Below are 23589 nucleotides of genomic sequence, written 5' to 3'. Positions count from 1 at the left end.
CATTAGACTTTGTGTGTGGCTACAAACCACATCTGTGATGTCTGTATACCCACGGATCATGCTGATTTATATGTACAACATTGACATTAGACTTTGTGTGTGGCTACAAACCTCATCTGTGATGTCTGTATACCCACGGATCATGCTGATTTATATGTACAACATTGACATTAGACTCTGACCTGCATGATTTACCTTTCATGTTGACCTTTAACCTGTTGGCAGTCTCTGCCAGGGTACAGTGCCACTGGTTGGCCAGGAGACACTTGACCCCGGTCAGGCTGACCAACATGGCCGTCTCCACAGGTTTCTTAAGGGCCAGGATACTTGCACTGGAAAAGGTATAAGAATTATCATCAAAAATTTCACCTCACAGGGACACAGTAGATTAAAACAAACAAAACTTACACCTAAAGAGTAGATTCATTTAAACAAAATCATGGTGGATGGAAATTCAGTTGACAAACATTGATATACATGTGGGTTAGATTGAGAGTATTAAACAGGAGTAGGTGACCCACCTCTTATCAGTACATTCAGTTTAGAATATCTGGTGAAGCTCTTAGTCTGAGATACATGTGGGTAAGATTTAAGTAAACTAAAGGGGAGTGGTACCTCACCTCTTTAGTACATTGTAGCTCTTAGTCTGAGACTGAGTGTGGGTAAGATTTGAGTATATTATAGGGAGTTATACCCCACTTCTTTAGTACATTGTAGCTCTTAGTCTGAGATATATGTGGGTAAGATTTGAGTATATTATAGGGAGTTATACCCCACTTCTTTAGTACATTGTAGCTCTTAGTCTGAGATATATGTGGGTAAGATTTGAGTATATTATAGGGAGTTATACCCCACTTCTTTAGTACATTGTAGCTCTTAGTCTGAGATATATGTGGGTAAGATTTGAGTATATTATAGGGAGTTATACCCCACTTCTTTAGTACATTGTAGCTCTTAGTCTGAGATATATGTGGGTAAGATTTGAGTATATTATAGGGAGTTATACCCCACTTCTTTAGTACATTGTAGCTCTTAGTCTGAGATATATGTGGGTAAGATTTGAGTATATTATAGGGAGTTATACCCCACTTCTTTAGTACATTGTAGCTCAGAGTCCGAGATATATGTGGGTTAGGTTTAAGTGTATCAAAGGAAGTGGTAACTCGCCTCTTTAGTATATTTTAGCTCAGAGTCTGAGATACGTGTGGGTTAGGTTTAAGTGTATCAAAGGAAGTGGTAACTCGGCTCTTTAGTACATTTTAGCTCAGAGTCTGAGATACGTGTTGGTCAGATTTAAGTGTATCAAAGGAAGTGGTAACTCGCCTCTTTAGTACATTGTAGCCCAGAGTCTGAGATACGTGGGTTAGGTTTAGGTATATTAAAGGGAGTGGGTGGCTCGACTCTTCAGTACGTCCAGTTTGGACTGTGTGGTGAAACTCTTACTAGTCTGGGCCAGGTCCTGTATGTACAGGATGTTACAATCTGCAAAACACAACACATCCATTAAACACACCGACTTCATTATATCTAAATCCTTCATCTCATTATACTTAATATAGATTTATATTTATTACACTTTCCTCAATTCTCCGAGTTTCATTTTGGTAATAATATGACCATTGCTAGAATATCTTATTCACTATTTAATACTGTACACAATACACATTTTATGGATTTTTAACTTACCTGGTATGTTGAGGGTAACTGACTGACCTGGTAAGTTGAGAGCAGTAAGTAAATGAATTACTGACTTACCTGGTATGTTGAGAGCAGCAAGTTAATGAATTACCGACTTACCTGGTATGTTGAGAGCAGTAAGTTTATAGATTTCTGACTTACCTGGTATGTTGAGAGCAGTAAGTTAATGAATTACTGACTAACCTGGTATGTTGAGAGCAGTAAGTTTATAGATTACTGACTGACCTGGTATGTTGAGAGCAGCAAGTTAATGAATTACTGACTTACCTGGTATGTTGAGAGCAGCTAGTTAATAGATTACTGTCTGACCTGGTATGTTGAGAGCAGTAAGTTAATAGATTAATGAAATACCAAGTGTATGTTGAGAGCAGTAAGTTAAAAGAGGATCATACTGCCCACAACACTCCACATGCTCCAGGGTATATAGTAGCCGCCAAATCCTGAATACCACAGAAAAATCAATGTCATATAAGGTCAAAGGTCATTTCACCTGTCACCTTTTCTACTTCAGTTTTACAACAGCATGTTCCCACATGAATTATGACAACACAGCATTATTTCTTTTATTGAGATTGCGAAGATATTCCATCCCCCCCCCCCAACACTCTGTATAATGTCAACAAACATCCAACACTTTGTATAATGTCAACAAACATCTAACACTGTATAATGTCAACAAACATCCAACAATCTGTATAATGTCAACACACATCCACACTCTGTATAATGTCAACAAACATCTAACATTCTGTATAATGTCAACAAACATCTAAAACTCTGTATAATGTCAACAAACATCCAACACTCTGTATAATGTCAACACACATCCACACTCAGTATAATGTCAACAAACATCCAACACTGAATAATGTCAACAAACATCCAACACTCTGAATAATGTCAACAAACATCCAACACTGAATAATGTCAACAAACATCCAACACTATGTATAATGTCAACAAAAATCCAACACTGTGTATAATGTCAACAAACATCCAACAATCTGTATAATGTCAACAAACATCAAACACTGTATAATGTCAACAAACATCCAACAATCTGTTTAATGTCAACAAACATCCAACACTATGTATAATGTCAACAAACATCCAACACTCTGTATAATGTCAACAAACATCCAACACTGTATAATGTCAACAAACATCCAACACTGTACAATGTCAACAAACGTCCAACACTCTGTATAATGTCAACAAACATCCAACACTGTATAATGTCAACAAACATCCAACACTATGTCTACTGTCAACAAACATCCAACACAATCTGTATAATGTCAACGAACATCCAACACTCTGTATAATGTCAACAAACATCCAACATTGACAAAAATGTGGTGTCGCAGTGTTCAATGTGATGTCACAGTGTTCAATGTGATGTCGCGGTGTTCAATGTGATGTCGCAGTGTTCAATGTGATGTCGCAGTGTTCAATGTGATGTAGCAGTGTTCAATATGATGTCGCAGTGTTCAGTGTGATTTCATATGTTTTGTTTTAATTATAATGCACAATAAGGATTTTTTACATGAAGTTCTGTAAACTCCCATTTTTTTGGGGAGTCCTTCATTTTCACGGATTTAGTGAAATGGTCAATTTTGATTTATTAGGTCTAGTGGCAGCATGAAGTGATACAGGTCAAATTCATGGTTTCTTTTTCAGGCTACATGGAGCAGATGTTTCTCAATTTAGGAGAAGATTAAAGCAGAAATTGCACTTGGAGATGTTGTATGGTCCAAATATAAATTTATAAGAATAACTTTCTCTAGGTCGGTGGGTGATTTCTGGAGTATCCAAAAACACACCCGTACAGTCCGATGCCTAGCTCCTAACTGAAGTTACCAATCATAATCATGTCCCAAGTACATTTACACAATATCAATTAAGTAATTAGTTTGAGTGACATCTGTCATTCATAGCAATCGGCCTTTCAGACCCCGGCCATACCTGACCAGGTAGGCCAATTTAGCTGTCCTTTGTCTGAGACTGAATGCAGTGTCCGATCTGGTATGACCAAGTTAATCCTGTTACGTAATACAATTAAGTTGAAAGATATATGGTATAAGATGGACAAAGTAAATGCTTGAGTTAATCTGACAACAATGACACTTACTGCATGCATACTTCCCACCTCTCACAATGGAAAACTGTGGGCAATAAATCACTTGCTACCACAGTCCACTGCACACAATCCCCTTTCATAGCCAATCATGATTACATGACCATGAAAGGTGGTGTGCCCAGTGGACTGTGGTCACAAATGCTGTAAGAAAGGGGAGATAATCAATAAGTAAGTAACGATGAAGTCAATACAGTGGAAAGGATAAACTTAGTTGACACATTTAAAATAAGAAAAAAAAAGATTAAGTTAAAAATAGTAATTTGATGATTGAAAAACAAACAATAAAAATTACTGAGTTGGCAGCGTTATTGATTTCCTTATCACGTGAGAGGATGAGCATTTCCTGGAAAAGTTTATAATCTTTAAGAGCACATTCAAATATACCATTCATTGAAAGAACTGGAATTCCTTAGGGATTGATAAACCCTTACATTGTATGTATGAAAATGGTTTCAATATCCTGTACCTTTGCCACATCTTGAAAAGTAAACTGAAAATGTAGTCAGAAAATCAACATTGTTTCCCGTATTTTGTTCTAATTGTTGAACAGACACTCCTCACCTTCCCTGACACTGGAGCTGGATAGTAGGTAATCCAAAAACACTTGTATCCATTATGAAGGATACACTCAGACTGGGCTATTGAGAATAAAGACAAACCTTACCTGGTTCTGATTAGTACTCACTCACACAGGTACATGTAAATTATCTGCAGTGTAGGGTAGGTAAAAAGATTGTCCAGGTGAACATTTTTTACTCAATTTTTCTGTTTTGTTCGAGTTGGGAAGCATGCAGTAAGCCAGTTATTGCATTATTTCTCGTCACTCGGGACTTATTACACCCTCGCTTCGCTCGGGTGTAATATATCCCTTGTTACTCGAAAACCATGCAATAACCTTTACATGTCGACTTCAAAGGAAAAGCTTCATAAATAGAACTTATCTAAATTGACACAAGTTCAGGAGAAACAATTTACACAAATAGTTCAATGGAATAAATTGAATGAAAGTTTGTAGTTTAAAAAACGCTAAATAACGAATATAATGAGATATTAAATAAAGTTCAATTTTATCACTTTTATCATAAAATTCTTTATGATAACTTTTCTCAATACAACAACAGCAGTCACCACAACACCCAGACCAACATCAGGAAAACATGGCCTCTTCTGGAATTTCCTTAAAGAGATTTAATGGGAAAGATTCAATCCTTTGGCTGGGGAACCTTGAGGCGTGGAAGATATTCCATGCCCTTTCAGACCAAATGACTCTGGCTGCCATAGCATGCCAGTTTGAGGGAAGTGCAGCACTTTGGTTGGAAGGTCTGGATCCCTCAATTAAAACAAGCTATCTTAACTTCAAGGTAGCCTTCATAGACCGGTTCCAGAATAGGACTCGGGACATTAAGTTTATGTCCATAAATTCAAGGTTCTGAGGAGTCGGCAGACAATTACTGAGAAAACAGCTCTGGGCCACAGCATGAACGAGAAATACAAGGTACAAATAGTTGTGCAAAAACTGTTACCAAGTCTAAGATCCAAAGTAATTGGCAAAGAACCAATGACCTTCATCGACCTACGCCATGCCATGGATCTAGGAAAGGCGGAACTGGACTGCACAACTGAGGCAGAGGTCTCTCCCATAAAAATGGTTTCAGATGTAGCAACAAAGCTACAGAACCTGAAAACAGAGGTGTCGGCAGAGATCAACTCTGTCATGCACAGACAGTCCACGCCACATCAGCAGTACGAGCCGCAGCAGCAGTACCAGCCCAACAACAGCAGCAGTATCAGCCACAGCAACAGTACCAACCACGACAACAGCAGCAGTATCAGCCATAGCAGCAGTACCAACCACGGCAACAGCAGCAGTATCAGCCACAGCAGCAGTACCAACCACGGCAACAGCAGCAGTATCAGCCACAGCAGCAGTACCAACCACGGCAACAGCAGCAGTATCAGCCACAGCAGCAGTACCAACCACGGCAACAGCAGCAGTATCAGCCACAGCAGCAGTACCAACCACGGCAACAGCAGCAGTATCAGCCACAGCAGCAGTACCAACCACGGCAACAGCAGCAGTATCAGCCACAGCAGCAGTACCAACCACGGCAACAGCAGCAGTATCAGCCACAGCAGCAGTACCAACCACGGCAACAGCAGCAGTATCAGCCACAGCAGCAGTACCAACCACGGCAACAGCAGCAGTATCAGCCACAGCAGCAGTACCAACCACGGCAACAGCAGCAGTATCAGCCACAGCAGCAGTACCAACCACGGCAACAGCAGCAGTATCAGCCACAGCAGCAGTACCAACCACGGCAACAGCAGCAGTATCAGCCACAGCAGCAGTACCAACCACGGCAACAGCAGCAGTATCAGCCACAGCAGCAGTACCAACCACGGCAACAGCAGCAGTATCAGCCACAGCAGCAGTACCAACCACGGCAACAGCAGCAGTATCAGCCACAGCAGCAGTACCAACCACGGCAACAGCAGCAGTATCAGCCACAGCAGCAGTACCAACCACGGCAACAGCAGCAGTATCAGCCACAGCAGCAGTACCAACCACGGCAACAGCAGCAGTATCAGCCACAGCAGCAGTACCAACCACGGCAACAGCAGCAGTATCAGCCACAGCAGCAGTACCAACCACGGCAACAGCAGCAGTATCAGCCACAGCAGCAGTACCAACCACGGCAACAGCAGCAGTATCAGCCACAGCAGCAGTACCAACCACGGCAACAGCAGCAGTATCAGCCACAGCAGCAGTACCAACCACGGCAACAGCAGCAGTATCAGCCACAGCAGCAGTACCAACCACGGCAACAGCAGCAGTATCAGCCACAGCAGCAGTACCAACCACGGCAACAGCAGCAGTATCAGCCACAGCAGCAGTACCAACCACGGCAACAGCAGCAGTATCAGCCACAGCAGCAGTACCAACCACGGCAACAGCAGCAGTATCAGCCACAGCAGCAGTACCAACCACGGCAACAGCAGCAGTATCAGCCACAGCAGCAGTACCAACCACGGCAACAGCAGCAGTATCAGCCACAGCAGCAGTACCAACCACGGCAACAGCAACAGTATCAGCCGCAGCAGCAGTACCAGCCCCAACAACAGCAGCAGTATCAGCCGCAGCAGCAGTACCAACGTGACAACAGCAGCAGTATCAGCCACAGCAGCAGTACCAACCACGGCAACAGCAGCAGTATCAGCCACAGCAGCAGTACCAACCACGGCAACAGCAACAGTATCAGCCGCAGCAGCAGTACCAGCCCCAACAACAGCAGCAGTATCAGCCGCAGCAGCAGTACCAACGTGACAACAGCAGCAGTATCAGCCACAGCAGCAGTACCAACCACGGCAACAGCAGCAGTATCAGCCACAGCAGCAGTACCAACCACGACATCAGCAGCAGTATCAGCCACAGCAGCAGTATATGCGGCAGTATAAAAAACCACCAACAGAACCAACAACACCAGCAGAATGGGCAAAGGCAGCAACAACTATGTCAAGGATGTGGTTAGTCCTGTCAGAATAGGTTTAAGTGCCGTGCATATAATAATCAGTGTCGGTTGTGTGAGTATTGGCGGCATACTGAAGACGTGTGTAGGAAAACGAAAATTCAGACCACCCCCAACCCCACCAACATAACTAATAACCAATACTAGGGATACGCGCCTATCCCCAACGAGGATAGACACCACAGCAAACGAACACAATTTACTAACACCTCTGTTGCAGCTAGGGTTAGCATACTTCTTACCATTCCGGGACGCCGAATGGGTTACCAACAAACCAAAATCTTGGTAAAGCTCTTAAACCCTGCACCCCTCGCTGTACAGATTGTGTTAGTTTAATAACCCCTATAGGAAACAATACTGTCAGTGTTGAAGTTAATAGTTTCCCAGTAAAAGCGCTAGTTGATACAGGAGCTACTATCAGCTGCGTATCAATCCAAATGTTGAAAAGATTCTCTGTTGACACTTCAGCATTACATCATCCTCCTATATGTGTTCGTGTTGCTGGTGGTGAGCATCAGTGCAGCCTTGGTGCCATCCAAATACCAATATCATTTAGCGACATGGTATATTATCAAAGATTTCACATTTTTGAAAAGTTTTATCAAACAATGATAGTTGGTATCGACTTTTTAGAGTCAAATGGTGCAATCCTAAACACAACAACAAAATCTCTGTATCTGAATGACAAAACATCCAACACGACATACTCAGTAGACACAGTTGTTAGTGTAGCACAAAGCACAAATACAGTCACTATACCATCCCTGACCATTCAGAATGTAGAGGTCAAAGTGTCAGACTTACTGCCAGGTACTCCAGTTATTCTAGAACCATTACCTCAACTCCCATAATCTGGTCTTGTAGGAGCTAAGTCTATTTCATATTTAAACAAAGACAACCTAACAATCATACAAGTAATGAATCCTACAAACTCCAGCATACAGATAGAAGTCAACAAAACGTTAGCCAGAGCCTGCATATTTGAGGATGTCTCAGTTGTCTCCCTTGATTCCCCTATTGAACACCAAAACACTGTAGGCAAGGCAAAAGTAAATGAGAGAAAGACAGACATTTCTTTTGATTTAGAAAACTCATCACTTCCTGAAGCAAAGCAAAATCTTTTGCAAGCTTTCCTTAACAACAGTAGGGATGTATTTGCCACAGACCTCTCAGAGTTAGGTAAAACTAACCAATATTCACATCGCATAGAAACAGGTGCGGCTATGCCATTAAGGCAAAGATTCTATAGAAAGAGTCCAGAGGTTAAGGCAGAAACAGACCGCCAAATAAGGAAATGTTGGATTCTGACATCATTTCAGAATCCACTTCACCCTGGCAGAGTCCTGTAGTGATGGTTAAAAAGAAAAACGGTCAGCTTCGCTTTGTGGTGGATTACAGAAAAATCAACGCCGTTACAACACGACAGTCATTCCCCTTACCCAGACTTGATGATGTGTTTGACACGGTAGGAAACTCAAATGCACAATACTTCTCAACTCTAGATCTAGCCTCAGGATTTTGGCAAATACCAATGGATCCTGAGACAGCTCACAAATCTGCCTTTGTTACACCTACAGGTGTATGTCAATGGAAGCGGATGCCTTCCGGTCTAGTTAACGCCCCTGCTAGTTTTCAAGCCCTTGTGACCAAGGTGCTGAAAGGTCTAAATTGGAGAACATGCCTTGTGTATGTTGATGACATACTTGTGTATTCTCGGACATTTGAAGAACACATCAAACACTTACATGAAGTGTTCTGTCGTCTTAGGCAATCAAGTTTAACCTTAAAACCTAGCAAGTGTACTTTTAAGTTCATTATCTAGGTCATGTCATCTCCAAGGATGGGGTCAAGGTTGATACCGCCAAAACAGATGCAGTCAGGTCATTTCCAACACCCATTAACCAGAAACAGGTGAGATTCTTTCTAGGGTTATGTAATTACTACAGAAAGTTTATCAAGAATTACAGCCAAATTATTCCCCCACTCACTGATCTTCTAAGGAAAGAAAAGACATTTGAGTGGACAACGGGGTGTCAGAAAGCTTTTGACCTGTTAAAAGAGACCTTAAAGTCACCCCCTGTTCTTGCCTATGCAGATCATTCTAAAATGTTCATTCTAACAACTGATGCATCAGGCGAAGCTATAAGCTATATACTTGGCCAGTTTGACAATAACAACAGAGAGCGAATGAAAGGATACGGTGGAAGAACTCTCACATCTTGTGAGCGCAAATATAGCATTTTTGAAAGGGAGGGTCTTGCTATTGTAGAAGGCATCAAAACCTATCATGTATATTTAGCAAGCAATAAGTTTAGAGTATACACTGATCATAGTGCCTTAAAATGGCTAAAAAACATCAAACCAGAATCCACGGGCAGGCTTGCTCGTTGGTCAGTACTGTTACAAGGATATGACTACGAGATATTATACAAAGCAGGAACTAAAAACCTAGTAGCTGATGCTTTATCTAGAAGGTCATATCCAGAAAGATCAACAAAAGACGTTGAGGATGTACTTCCCAGCGCAGATGTTAGTGTTGTTCAATCCACATCGTCATCAACACCCCAGCAGGTCCCTTTTGTTTACAATGATACAGAATCAGATGACAAGCAGAAATTTACAACCATTCTTTTTCGGAAACTTTGACAAATGAAGAAATATCTTCTCAATCTAAAGAAAATTGTTGCAAAAGCCCAAAAAAGGAGAAACTATATTTAAATCTCTTTCAGAGTCGATGCTAGATGGTACACTGTCCACTGTAAATGTCAATTGGCCAGATACCAGTGGGGTTATTGCATTAGTGGCAACTGCTGTATCAGGCATTGCCATTTTTGTATCTGTCTTGACATAATGCACATATAAGGTCTTGTCAGCAGCACTAATTCTTACAAAAACAAATACTGCCCCGGCCTTCACAGTAGCACCTACTGTTCCAAGCTTCCGTTACAAAGCCCTTCCAGAAGTAACAACAATCCGTACAATCACTGACCATATGTACAATTCGTTACAAACGCCTTGGCCTTATATAACATTGTCTTTTCTCACCACAGCATTTATTCTAACATCCATTTACTGTCTGTGGAAGAAGTTTCAAACTGCTAATAAAACCTCAGTCCATGTAGAGTTAACAACAGGCAATGAATGTGTGCTTGTGACTGTAGCTTCACTACCTTTTTGTCCGGATAACTGGACCATCTCACCACCTATGGACATTAACTGGTAGAATCTGTCCCATCCTCCGTTTCCAGTGGTTTGTGTTTTCGATCATTAATAACCATAGTAAACAGCGGGTTTATGTTCATCACAAAATGACTGTGTCACCAATGAAGGCTCGCACAATTGCACGCATTGTCAAACAGCCTTATGCAGCATATATCTTAGTATCACATCATGGATATATCCATATTCTGAATGTAATTTTTGATATTTTTATAAATGACATCTTTTATTATGTGCGCAAGGGTATCCTTTATACTTATGTTGATGATAATACACTGTCGCATATTGACTCTTACCCTGTTCAATTAAAGAATACACTAGAAGGGGAGAGTAATATTTTAATCAAATGGTTCGAGGATAATGGTATGAATATATGCTGCTATATTATTGTATGTGTTACACGCTGATAGTGTATATAGCATGAGTTGTTATCTGTTTGCTTTTTATCATGTTTGTCGCAAAAATAGCGCTACAGCGCTAATGTTTCTTTGTTCGATATATGTGACGTTAAATAAAGTCTCCTGTATGTTGTATCTAACAGAGCGCATGATTAATTAAGTATAAATCACTGCCTCTGCTAGGGATCGAACCCGGGACCTCTGGCTTACTAGTCTTACGCTCAACCGATCGAGCTAAAGAGAAGTTCTCTATAGCCGAGCGATATATTGCGGCTAGGATTTATCAGGGTTACATACTCCCCTTCCAGGAAAGAACTCGTCCTCGAGTTTTTCCAGGGGTAACAGCGATGCTTGTGGAGCAAGGCCGAGTGTTTTTCCCGGGTCCCTACGTGGGCGCCAATGTAACAAGGGTGCTTAAGGAGGAAAAGAGGACGGTTTAGATGGTGGACACAGGCGTGAACGCCAGTCGACTGACCTGATTAGAACTCGATCATATGTGATTTCGTCTAAGTGTGGAAATTATGCCGAAACCAGTTTGGACACTGCCAAAAGATCATTTCTAATGTGTTGAAAATTTGAATTTATTTGTAAAAAAATAATATTTTTTGAGCAGCTTCAGCATTTAGTACGTATATATGTTTATTGTTTAATATTTATTCGTAATTTTTGATCAATCCTCGTTTCTGCATTCATCATCATCATCGTTGTCATAATCATCACCATCACCATAATTACCATGATTAGCAAAACCTTCCCGTATCCCGTATCCCTTCCTGAGTGTCTCCCAAGCACATGGATGCAAGGTAAGTTCAAAGCATTTGCTCTTTCAGAACCTAGTACACATGTGTTTAATCATGAATATTTCTAAATGAGTGTAAGTAAGTTAGCCAAATATAGAGAAAAGCCTGTTACCCCACCCCATTTTCTGAATAAATATCCCATTCTTGTGACCAGTAGTAAAGGCTATTTGTTGAAAAGAAATGTAGATATCATCAAAAATTTGGGTTATAATCTGGAATTTCAGTGTAGGGCAGGGGGTACTTTTGGTCAGGTACTGCATTGGCTCCAATGTTATTTACCTGAGCGAGTTCGCAGACATAAAAAATATTGTCTAATATGTTTGGTTAGGAATCTGCGATCTTACCACCAAGGTAGGAAGGTACATTAACCTAGCACATACCTCAGACTTAGAGTGTGAGGGTTATGTCAGGAGCAGTATAGACTCCATTGTTGTTTTTTACAGAATTTTCCAACTGTCAAACTAACATTCCTGGAGATTCCCCCTTATAGTATAGGGATATGGAACAGATGCAAGGGACATAAAACCCCTGAGCTGTATTGGTTGGTCGGATAGACTTCTTAAATTCCTACATCCGACGGGTTAACGAGAAAGTAGGGGTCATCTCCTTAAGGTTTCACCTCGATGTATTGAGGTACTCAAGCTGTCAGCGCAATTGTATCGTCGCCTACGATCTATTTAAGGACGGAATCCATCCATCCGAGTTATTAGCTCGGTGTTGGATGAAACGCCTGACGGAAAAGATTTTCTCCGATTGTATTTGATCTATCTATTTCAAGTAAAAATAAAATCCTGTTCGATCAAACATGGCTGACAAAAATGCTCTATTTTCAGAGGATGTAGAATCCGAGTATAAATTACCCTCTCCTTTGAGGGACACAGGGGCAATAAGCAGGTTATAGATTGATCCTGATGACCTAAAGAAAGAGGGCGGGGAAGTCAAAGGTATGAGTGAGGAAGAGCTGATCAAGTCCCTAAAAGCTATGGGGAACTATATTATTATCCCTAAGCAACGGGATGGCTCTCGTACTTCCCCCGCTGTTGCTCCTAAACCTAGGGTGAGTATACTCACACCAGTGGAGGAGGATGCCTATACTAGGCCGAGAACTAGCTCAATCGCGGCAGGCGATCGTAGATTCTCGGAGGCCAGTTTTTACTCAACAAACCCCTAAACCACCTCCGTTTTCAGGTGAGAACCCTCCATTCAAACAGGATGTACTGTACTCTGATTGGAGATATGAAATCCGTTGTCTCATGTCAGACCAGGAATGTTTTCAGAGTACGGTGGTTCAGGCAATACGCCGCTCATTGCGAGGTGTTGCCAGAAGGACATTGGTTCATTTGGGAGAGAAGGCCACTCCACATGAGATTTTAACCAAGCTAGACGCTCTGTTTGGAGATATAGTTTTGGACATCACTAGACTCTGATAAATTAAAGAGTCAAACTCGACACAAGTATGATACCCTGACTGATTATGATTCACTCTTACGAGAGATAAGGACAGTGGAGTGTGAGTTAGAATTGGCCAACAACACTACTCAAAAGGAAAAAGGTCCGCACCAAGCAGTTTCAGTCGAGGTTGATCAACTGAGCGTAGGTGACATCTCGAAAGACTTTGACAAAAAGTTGAAGCTATTGGAGGAGAAAATTGTCTCTCACATTGTTAAAATCAGAGTAAGGGTCAAGGTCAGAGTAAAGGTCAAGGTCGTGGGCAAGGACACTCTAGGTATCAAGGCCATGGATCTAAAAAAAAAGGTCATAAAAGCCAAAAGAAAAACCGTCTCTGCTGTAGGCCAACCAGAGACTGGTGAACAATCAAATGGCCAAGCGGATGTGTTGGATAGGCTATTAGGTGTATCGAACGAGGGAATAGTCTACATTCAAGGTCACAAAGTCAAAGGTCTTATAGACAGTGGGTCACAGGTATCCACTATAGCGGAGTCATTCTATGACAGGTTAGAAGATAAACCAGAGATAACTGATCATTTTGAGTTTATTAGGTCTGGATATCACTGTGGCAAATGGGTCTGCTCTGAACTATTCAGGATTTATAGAGAGTGATGTCCAAATACCTTTTATGCAAGAAACAAACTTTAGTATATTGGCGATAGTTGTGACGGATACGGATTACAACAAAAAGTGCCCCGTTTTGTTGGGTACAAATGTTATTAGGCTTGTAAAAGACTCATCAGAGGAGTTAGAAATGCCATCCATGTGGAAAACTGCTGTAGATAGCATAACATGCACGTACGGTGTGCGGTCCATTAACCGTAAACCCTTCAAGATTGCTCCGTACGAGTCTGCAGTAGTTAATGGTATGGTCAGAGGATTAGATCCCAATATCGACAACATTGTAACAGAAAACAACTTCGACTATTCCAACCTAAAGTATACAGTTTGCCCACGGGGTCTCAAACTTAAAAATCATGTGTCAAGCGTGAAGATCCCGGTTAAAATCTGTAATATTACGTCTAAGTCTATCATTATATCACCGAGATCATTGCTTTGCTCAGTACTGAGGCAACAAAATCAGTTCCTGAAGAGCTTGGAATACAGATAAATACTGAGAACCTTATTGATGAGCAACTACTTAGGGTGCGTTAGGTGCTAGGGAATTGGAAACATGCGTTTTCCACCAGCGCTTTTGATATAGGATGCACGGACCTCGTGAAGCACATAATTGAGCTTTCAGAAGAGCGGCCTTTTAAACAGCCGTATCGTAAGGTACCACCCGGTATATACGAAGAGGTCCGTCAGCACGTAAAGGAAATGTTAGAAGCGGGTGTGATAAGGGAATCAAACAGTCCTTTTTCATCGAACGTGGTACTGGTTCGAAAACGAAGACGGTTCATTACGATTCTGCATAGATTATCGCATGCTTAATAAGCGAACCCGTAAAGATGCGTATATGTTGCCACGTTTCGATGACACAGTAGACACATTGATTGGGTCAAAATACTTTTCCAAGTTGGACCTTCGATCAGGATACTGGCAGATCGAGATGGACAAAGAAAAAACGTCCTTTTCTGTTTTTCTCATTTTCCTTGATGATATCCTTATCTTCTCTCGTACTTTTGACGAGCACTTGACTAGGTTGGAATCGGTTTTTGCCAGACTAAGCCAACATGGCCTGAAATTAAAATCTTTCAAATGTGAGTTTTTCAAGAAATCTGTGACATATTTAGGGCATGTCGTGTCTGAAGACAGTATAGCTACGGACCCTGAAAAGGTGTCTGCCGTTAAAGATTGGCCACGACCACAGAATGTAAAGGAGCTTCGTCAGTTTCTAGGATTCAGTGGGTATTACAGGCGTTGTATCCAAGATTACGCCGCAATAGCACAACCCCTGAATCAACTCTTGCAAGGTCATGATCTGCATAAGAAATCTAAGGTCAAACCGAAAGTTAAGTCTAAGAAAAAACCTAAGGCAAAGGCTGAATGGGTCTGGGAAGAGTCCCAGCAGGTCGCCTTTCAGACCTTAAAGGAGAGACTGATGAATCCCCCAGTTCTGGCATATGCTGATTTCACTAAGCCATTCATCCTCCATACTGATGCCAGCGGCCTAGGACTAGGCGCTGTGCTTTATGAGAAACATGAAGATGGCGAGAAAGTGATCGCGTATGCTAGTCGTGGGCTACGACCAAGTGAGCGGAATTATCCGGCACATAAGATGGAATTCCTTGCACTTAAGTGGGCAGTTATGGACAAACTTCATGACTACCCCAATGGTAATTCATTTGAAGTTGTGACCGACAACAATCCTCTTACTTTTGTGCTTGGAAAAGCCAAGCTGGAAGCCACCGGCCACAGGTGGGTTGCTGCTCTTGCAAATTATGATTTCACCCTGTCGTATCGTGCTGGGAAAAATAACGCTGACGCGAACAGTCTCTCACGCATATCCCAGGTTAGTACTGACGTTGTCAAGGCCATATGCCAATCAGGAGTCATTGTCTCCCCACTAGCGGAAAGTGTGTCTGACGATTCTGTGCCTTATCTGGCCAGTGAGATTGCAGAGCCAACAGATAGACTTGCGACTATTGACTGGGTGAAACACCAGCGTCAGGACTCAGATATTGCGCGGGTTTCACACCTGAAGAGAACCGGTTTTAATCCCAGGGGGAAACGGCTCAAGGATGAAACACAATATGTCCAGAAAATGCTCAGAACTTGGAATACCTTGAGTGTACACGACGGTGTCCAGTTAAGAACCGCTTCTATTGACGGTCGGAAAATCAAACAGCTTGTCCTACCAAAGCAGTACCATTCCCTCGCCCTGAGGGGTATCCACGATGATGTTGGTCACCAGGGAAAGGAGAAAATACTTTTGTTGGCTAGGCAGCGTTTCTACTGGCCAGGTATGGAGAAAGATGTAAACGAAAAGGTTGAGACCTGCGGTCGCTGCATAAGAAGGAAATCTCCTATCAACCCTTCCGCTGGTTTAGTACCCATACAGACGACTAGACCGATGGAGTTGGTGTGTATCGACTTTCTCGGTCTAGAAAGGTCGTCTGACGGATTTGAAAACATTCAAGTGATAACCGATCACTTTACCAGGTATGCCCAAACTGTGCCTTGTAAGAGTCAAAAGGCGTACACTACAGCCAAAGCTCTCTATGATAAATGTATAGTGTATTACAGTTTTCCTGAAAGGCTACATAGTGATCAGGGCCGTAACTTTGAGAGTGGTGTCATAAAACAACTCTGTAAGATGGCCGGGGTTAAGAAATCTAGAACCACTCCTTATCATCCGATGGGAAACTGGTCAGCGAAAAGGTTCAAGAAAACACTCATTGGTATGCTAGCCACACTTGATGAGTCCAAGAAAAAAGATTGGAGATCTTATGTCGCACCATTGGTCCAGGCCTATAATGCAACCAGGAGTGATGCCACGGGGTACTCTCCCCATTTCCTCATGTTTGGATGGCACCCCAGGTTGTCAGTGGACGCATTCTTGGGTACTGACCCTGGACAGCAGGGTACAGTAGATCCCTCCTCCTATGTCAGCAAACTTAAGACTAGGATGGAGGTGGCGTATGAGGCAGCTCGAAATGAAGCTAAGAAGAAATCCGAACAGAACAAAACCCGGTATGACCGGAAGGTCTGGGATTCAAAGCTTGAGGTTGGAGACCGCATCCTTGTAAGAAAGGTAGGGCTCAAGGGTAAAAACAAGTTGGCCGATAGGTGGGAACAGGAACCCTGTGTGGTGATTAACATCCCCAACAGTGATATTCCTGTGTATGAAGTTGCACATGATGGTGCAAGGGGACGAAAACGTACCCTGCATAGAAACATGTTGCTTCCTTTCAACTCCATTCCGGTGGAGGTTCCCCCTACAGCGTCTGACCGCAAGGACAGACGTGAGAAACGGACAGTTTGTGTCGCTCAGACAGACTCTGAAACCTCATCTTCATCTTCAGACTCCAGCATGGAGACTAAGTTATCACCCCCTTATAACCCGAGGCGTTCCACGCGACGCAGGACGAAAAGAATAACCCCTGCACATGAGACACCGTTAACTCGATACGANACTGATGAATCCCCCAGTTCTGGCATATGCTGATTTCACTAAGCCATTCATCCTCCATACTGATGCCAGCGGCCTAGGACTAGGCGCTGTGCTTTATCAGAAACATGAAGATGGCGAGAAAGTGATTGCATATGCTAGTCGTGGGCTACGACCAAGTGAGCGGAATTATCCGGCACATAAGATGGAATTCCTTGCACTTAAGTGGGCAGTTACGGACAAACTTCATGACTACCTCTATGGTAATTCATTTGAAGTGGTGACCGACAACAATCCTCTTACTTATGTGCTTGGAAAAGCCAAGCTGGATGCCACCGGCCACAGGTGGGTTGCTGCTCTTGCAAATTATGATTTCACCTTGTCGTATCGTGCTGGGAAAAATAACGCTGACGCGGACGGTCTCTCACGCATATCCCAGGTTAGTACTGACGTTGTCAAGGCTATATGCCAATCAGCAGTCATTGTCGCCCCACTAGCGGAAAGTGTGTCTGACGATTCTGTGCCTTATCTGGCCAGTGAGAGTGCAGAGTCAACGGATAAACTTGCGACTATTGACTGGGTGAAACAGCAGCGTCAGGACTCGGATATTGCGCGGGTTTCACACCTGAAGAGAACCGGTTTTAATCCCAGGGGGAAACGGCTCAAGGATGAAACTCGATATGTCCAGAAAATGCTTAGAACTTGGAATACCTTGAGTTTACACGACGGTGTCCTGTTAAGAACCGCTTCTCTTGACGGTCAGAAAATCAAACAGCTTGTCCTTCCAAAGCAGTACCATTCCCTCGCCCTGAGGGGTATCCACGATGATGTTGGTCACCAGGGAAAGGAGAAAACACTTTGGTTGGCTAGGCAGCGTTTCTACTGGCCAGGTATGGAGAAAGATGTAAACGAAAAGGTTGAGACCTGCGGTCGCTGCATAAGAAGGAAATCTCCTATCAAACCTACCGCTGGTTTAGTACCCATACAGACGACTAGACCGATGGAGTTGGTGTGTATCGACTTTCTCGGTCTAGAAAGGTCGTCTGACGGATTTGAAAACATTCTAGTGATAACCGATCACTTTACCAGGTATGCCCAAGCTGTGCCTTGTAAGAGTCAAAAGGCGTACACTACAGCCAAAGCTCTCTATGAGAAATTTATAGTGTATTACAGTTTTCCTGAAAGGCTACATAGTGATCAGGGCCGTAACTTTGAGAGTGGTGTCATTAAACAACTCTGTAAGGTGGCCGGGGTTAGGAAATCTAGAACCACTCCATATCATCCGATGGGAAACGGGTCAGCGGAAAGGTTCAATAAAACACTCATTGGTATGCTAGCCACACTTGATGAGTCCAAGAAAAAGGATTGGAGATCTTATGTCGCACCAATGGTCCAGGCCTATAATGCAACCAGGAGTGATGCCACGGGGTACTCTCCCCATTTCCTCATGTTTGGATGGCACCCCCGGTTGTCAGTGGACGCGTTCTTGGGTACTGACCCTGGACAGCAGGGTACAGTAGATCCCTCCTCCTATGTCAGCAAACTTAAGACTAGGATGGAGGTGGCGTATGAGGCAGCTCGAAATGAAGCTAAGAAGAAATCCGAACAGAACAAAACCCGGTATGACCGGAAGGTCTGGGATTCAAAGCTTGAGGTTGGAGACCGCATCCTTGTAAGAAAGGTAGGGCTCAAGGGTAAAAACAAGTTGGCCGATAGGTGGGAACAGGAACCCTGTGTGGTGATTAACATCCCCAACAGTGATATTCCTGTGTATGAAGTTGCACATGATGGTACAAGGGGACGAAAACGTACCCTGCATAGAAACATGTTGCTTCCCTTCAACTCCATTCCGGTGGAGGTTCCCCCTACAGCGTCTGACCGCAAAGACAGACGTGAGAAACGGACAGTTTGTGTCGCTCAGACAGACTCTGAAACCTCATCTTCATCTTCGGACTCCAATATGGAGACCGAGTTACCACCCTCTAATAACCCGAGGCGTTCCACGCGACGCAGGACGAAAAGAATAACCCCTGCACATGAGACACCGTTGACTCGATACGAACCAATTACCATTATCACTGAGAGTGAGCTGGGTCAAAGTTCTGACTTAGTTGAGTTACTGGAGTCTACAGGGGACTCCAGTGTGCATGAGCCTGAGTCAGGGCTTCATAATTCTATGTGAGAGCGGGAGTCTGTGCCAAGCCTTGATTTGAGCTCACCTAGCTCTCATCAGACGTATCCAGGTAGTCCTGAAGTTCAAGAACCTAGACGTACAGGACGTGTACGTAAACCACCTGATCTGTATGGGCAATGGGTTTTTCTCCTGCAAAGTCATTCAAAAGTCTGATGTAAACCTGTCAAACGTTGTATCAACACCGAACACTAGTTTTTTTAAATCCATATCATTGTTTTTAGCATATGTCGAGGTGATTCCTCGAGGTATTTTAAAGTATTTTTAACGTGATCTGTGATGGTCTATAGCCTTGATGGTATGGATAGGCCAAACCTCAGGGACGACCTAAACAGGTGACGAGAAATGTCATTACAAATATAATTATTAATATAATGTTTTATACATATCATCCAGTATTGTTTTACCATCATATCATCAATGTGTTTGGATAAACGTGCTGGATTGGTATGGATTGGTCAAACCATTCAGTTCGTTGATCAGAAAACCCGTTGCTTGCAGAAGCATGTATCATCATTATCTACAATTAATGGATCAGGTGTAGAGGATGTCTATTTGGACCAACTCGTATGCAGCGTTATGTGCCTGTAGATGTCCTATATAGTGAACTTGTATTCACTGGTGTGGATAGATCACCTGTGAAGGTGACCTATATTATACAAGATAATATATGTATATAATCATATTCCTTACCATAATTGCGGAAGATCTTTGTTAATAAATCTACCCATTTTTTGGTACATTCTATATCTGTATAGTCCATAAATCGTAATTCTGGTCGTGTTATTACTGTTTAATGAAATCTTGTGGGTAGTGAGGCAACAGGTTTTCATATAATCAATAACCTATGTAATAAATGTTAATATGATTTTATGTAGCGCCAGGAGGCTTTCATCAGGGGGAGTGTGTAACCCATGTAACCATGTACCCCATGTGTACTAGGTTCACTGCACTAAGTAATGGTTACCGACCGAGTAGGAGGTGTTCTCGCGTAGGAACGACCTGTGCCCGTGCGGAACGTGACACCGAGCGCGGGGCGCAAGGTGTTACCCGCACGGGTGCAGGTCGTTCCTACGCGAGAACACCGACTACGAGGTCGGTAACCGACTTACATCACGGCTCGACCACTATGAATAACCGTTTTAATTATAAAAATCAAGTTATTAAAAATGTATCTGTTTGAATAAGAGATACAGTATAACCTGTCTAAACCGGATATGACTGGGACCAAAGTATATGGCCGGTTAAAACAGGGCCGGTTTACACATAGTCCTTTTTGGGGGGTATCAACATTTTGAAAATATATGTATGTAAGTGAATATACTTGAAATGTAGCACTGGATTTTAAGAACAGGAAATAAAGAACTACTTCAATTGTAATGTATAAATATTTATAATAATGTACAATAAAATGCAACAGATGGCATATTTTACGCCTGAAAAACATGGATGACAGAAGACAAATAGGGAGACCGAAATGAACAGGGTGTATTACATGTAACAATGACGTCTGTTTCCAAATAAATAGGGTCCGAATAAGACATGGTGGACTAACCATAATTTAAGAGAGGAAATGCTTGGACCAAATGTCATAGCCGGTATAGACAGGGAACCTATGTAGGCAGGTTATACGGTGATACATCTAAATGAAATATTGATACATTGTATACATGTACTGTATATTAAATAAAGTGATACAATAGAATGATAGAGTGGAATAAATGTATAGAGGTTTTTCTGATAAAAAGATGTGTTGTAACTTGGGTTTCTCAATGTATGAATGAGAGCGTGGTAATATATAAACATATTTTATAAATAATTATCAGTTACATACCGAAAGTATTGTCCAGCTAAGTGAACAGTTACAGTTATGGTTAGGTCACAGACCCGAGGTAGGATCTTCGGCTAATCACCGAAAGGTCCCGTGTTCGAGCCCCGTTCCCCCATATATTATTTTATTAAATATTTGATAAAATATATTCAACATTCTTGCGCTCGTGCAGAGGTGGTATACAACAAACCATGTGGTATAATCGTGTTTTACATTTTGTTGTTGTCGCCAACATGTCGGACTGTGACTCGGATGCAATTTTAAGTCAGGCGCTTGACCTCGCTGAACAGTTTCATGCTGTTTCGGGGGGAAGTTCTGATGATGACGGAGGTATTTTTCTTACCCAGAATACGTTTATAAACGCTACAACCAAAGATTTTAATGCTATTCAATGTGCTATTGACGTGGCTGACATGCTTGAGGAGGGTGGACCGACAGAAGTTGCTGCTTCCCACCATTTTCCTGTCCTTCATGGTAAGAATGATTAGTAACTGAAATAATTTTTAAAAAATAAAAAAATAAAATAAAATATATAAACATTTTGTCCACCTGTATCGTACGTGTCCTAATATATGAAATCGATGCATATCTTAAAATTAATTATACTTTCTTACACTTTTACAGATAAAGACTTGGAGCCCGAGAAACCCAAAGAAGGGGACATCACATGTAACACGTTGTGACATTAATTTGATTTCATACCAAAACAAACAAAAAACATAATAGATTAAATACAAATACATTTACAATATTACTGAACATATATTTACAAAAGTATTGAACATGAATTTACAAGATTATTGAACATGCATTTACAATATTTTTGAACATATATTAAAAATAGTATTGTACATACATTTACAATATTATTGAACATATATTTGACATACATTTACAATATTATCGAACATTTATTTACAATATTATTGAACATTTATTTACAAAAGTATTAAACATATATTAACAACATTTTTCAACATATCTTTAAAATTTATTAAACATTTACACATGTACCATAGTATTTCAATTTGTTCAATACATGTACATCTATAAAATATTTAACTTAGATAACTTTCGGAATAGAAATAGTAAATACCGAGCATAATACACGGTATATAGAACTATTCAATTTCGCAGATTTTGTGATACCATGACCACATTATAATGTATTATTTATTTGATTGCAGCACAATCTCGATTTGCAGAAGTGAATGCTGAATTCGTAAACAAGATGGCCAAACCGTTTGTTCCAGAGAACACAGAACGAAAAAAAACAATGGCCAATTAGCCTATACCGGAAATGGCGGGAACACGTTGTCCAACTGAATTTAAATGAAGAACTGGTGGAATTACTGCAAGACAAAGAGAATCTTGAGGACCTTTCTGATGAAGAACTTAATTTTGCACTACCATTTTTTGTACTCTCCTTAAAGCGGGAAGATGGGCGTGAGTATACTAGTGGTAGCCTATTCTCCATAATAACGGCAATTCAGCGCCATTTTGAAACGCTTGGGGGCAAATTTCTGTGCTTCAAGATCCAAAGTTCAAAGACGTAAAAAACTGCCTAGACAATGCAATGCAATCGGTCACTAAAATGGGGGTAGGTATAAACAAAACAAAAACCGAGGTCATTACAATTGAGAAAGAAAATGTTCTTTGGGAAAAGGGGTTCTTGGGATCAGAAAATCCCCAAACTCTTTTGAATACCATATTCTGGAGTGTTCGCATACACTTTGGTCTTCGAGGGGGGAGGGGATGAGCACAGAAATTTGACACGCAGAAATTTGAACGTTATAGCGGACTCGGATGGAAAAAGGTATTTAGAATACTGCGAGAGTGTGTCTAAAACCTATCGCGGTGGAATTAAACACAGGAGAGTGGACTCCCATCGAGCCCGTGCTTATGAAGCAAATGACAAAACCCGTTGCCCCGTGACGCTGTTTGAAAAACATTGTTCCAAGTTGCACCCAAATTCCGATCCCGATCATTTCTACTTCTTATATGGTTTTCCCAAGTCCCCGTTGGACACAACAAGCTGGCCAATATAGTAAAACACATAACAATTCTTGCTGGATTCAAAGGTTTCTATACAAACCATTCCCTGCGAGCTACAACAGCTACGAGGTTGTGTCAGGGAAATGTGTCGGAACAACTGATTATGGAGCAAACGGGCCATCGCAGTACCGCTGTGTACCGATACAAGCGCGCGAATGACGATCAAAAACGCAGTGTTTCCCGCGTTATCCAATCGACATGTAAAAATCCAGAGTCCCCCCCCCCCT

At 41.9% G+C, this 23589-nt stretch overlaps 1 protein-coding gene across 1 annotated transcript; it reads left to right on the top strand.

Moving 5' to 3' along the window:
- Window positions 1–5315: 5315 nt before the first annotated feature.
- LOC110455916 (transcription factor SPT20 homolog) lies at window positions 5316–7294 on the top strand. The gene is made up of 2 exons (XM_021506350.1): window positions 5316–5549; window positions 5702–7294. The coding sequence occupies exons 1-2, from the start codon at window positions 5316–5318 to the stop codon at window positions 7292–7294; spliced, it is 1827 nt and encodes a 608-aa protein (XP_021362025.1).
- The last annotated feature ends 16295 nt before the right edge of the window (window positions 7295–23589 follow it).

Source organism: Mizuhopecten yessoensis, unplaced genomic scaffold, assembly GCF_002113885.1.
Source record: "Mizuhopecten yessoensis strain PY_sf001 unplaced genomic scaffold, ASM211388v2 scaffold8421, whole genome shotgun sequence".
Classification (NCBI taxonomy): Eukaryota; Metazoa; Mollusca; class Bivalvia; order Pectinida; family Pectinidae; genus Mizuhopecten; species Mizuhopecten yessoensis.
Note: the sequence above shows the minus strand (reverse complement) of the source record. Positions and strands in the feature narration are given on the sequence as shown.

Coding starts and splice junctions, on each gene's coding strand:
- LOC110455916 (XM_021506350.1), top strand. CDS start 5,316: ATGAACGAGAAATACAAGGTACAAATAGTTGTGCAAAAACTGTTACCA. Junction 5,550..5,701: donor TGTCGGCAGAGATCAACTCT/GTCATGCACAGA, acceptor CCACGGCAACAG/CAGCAGTATCAGCCACAGCA.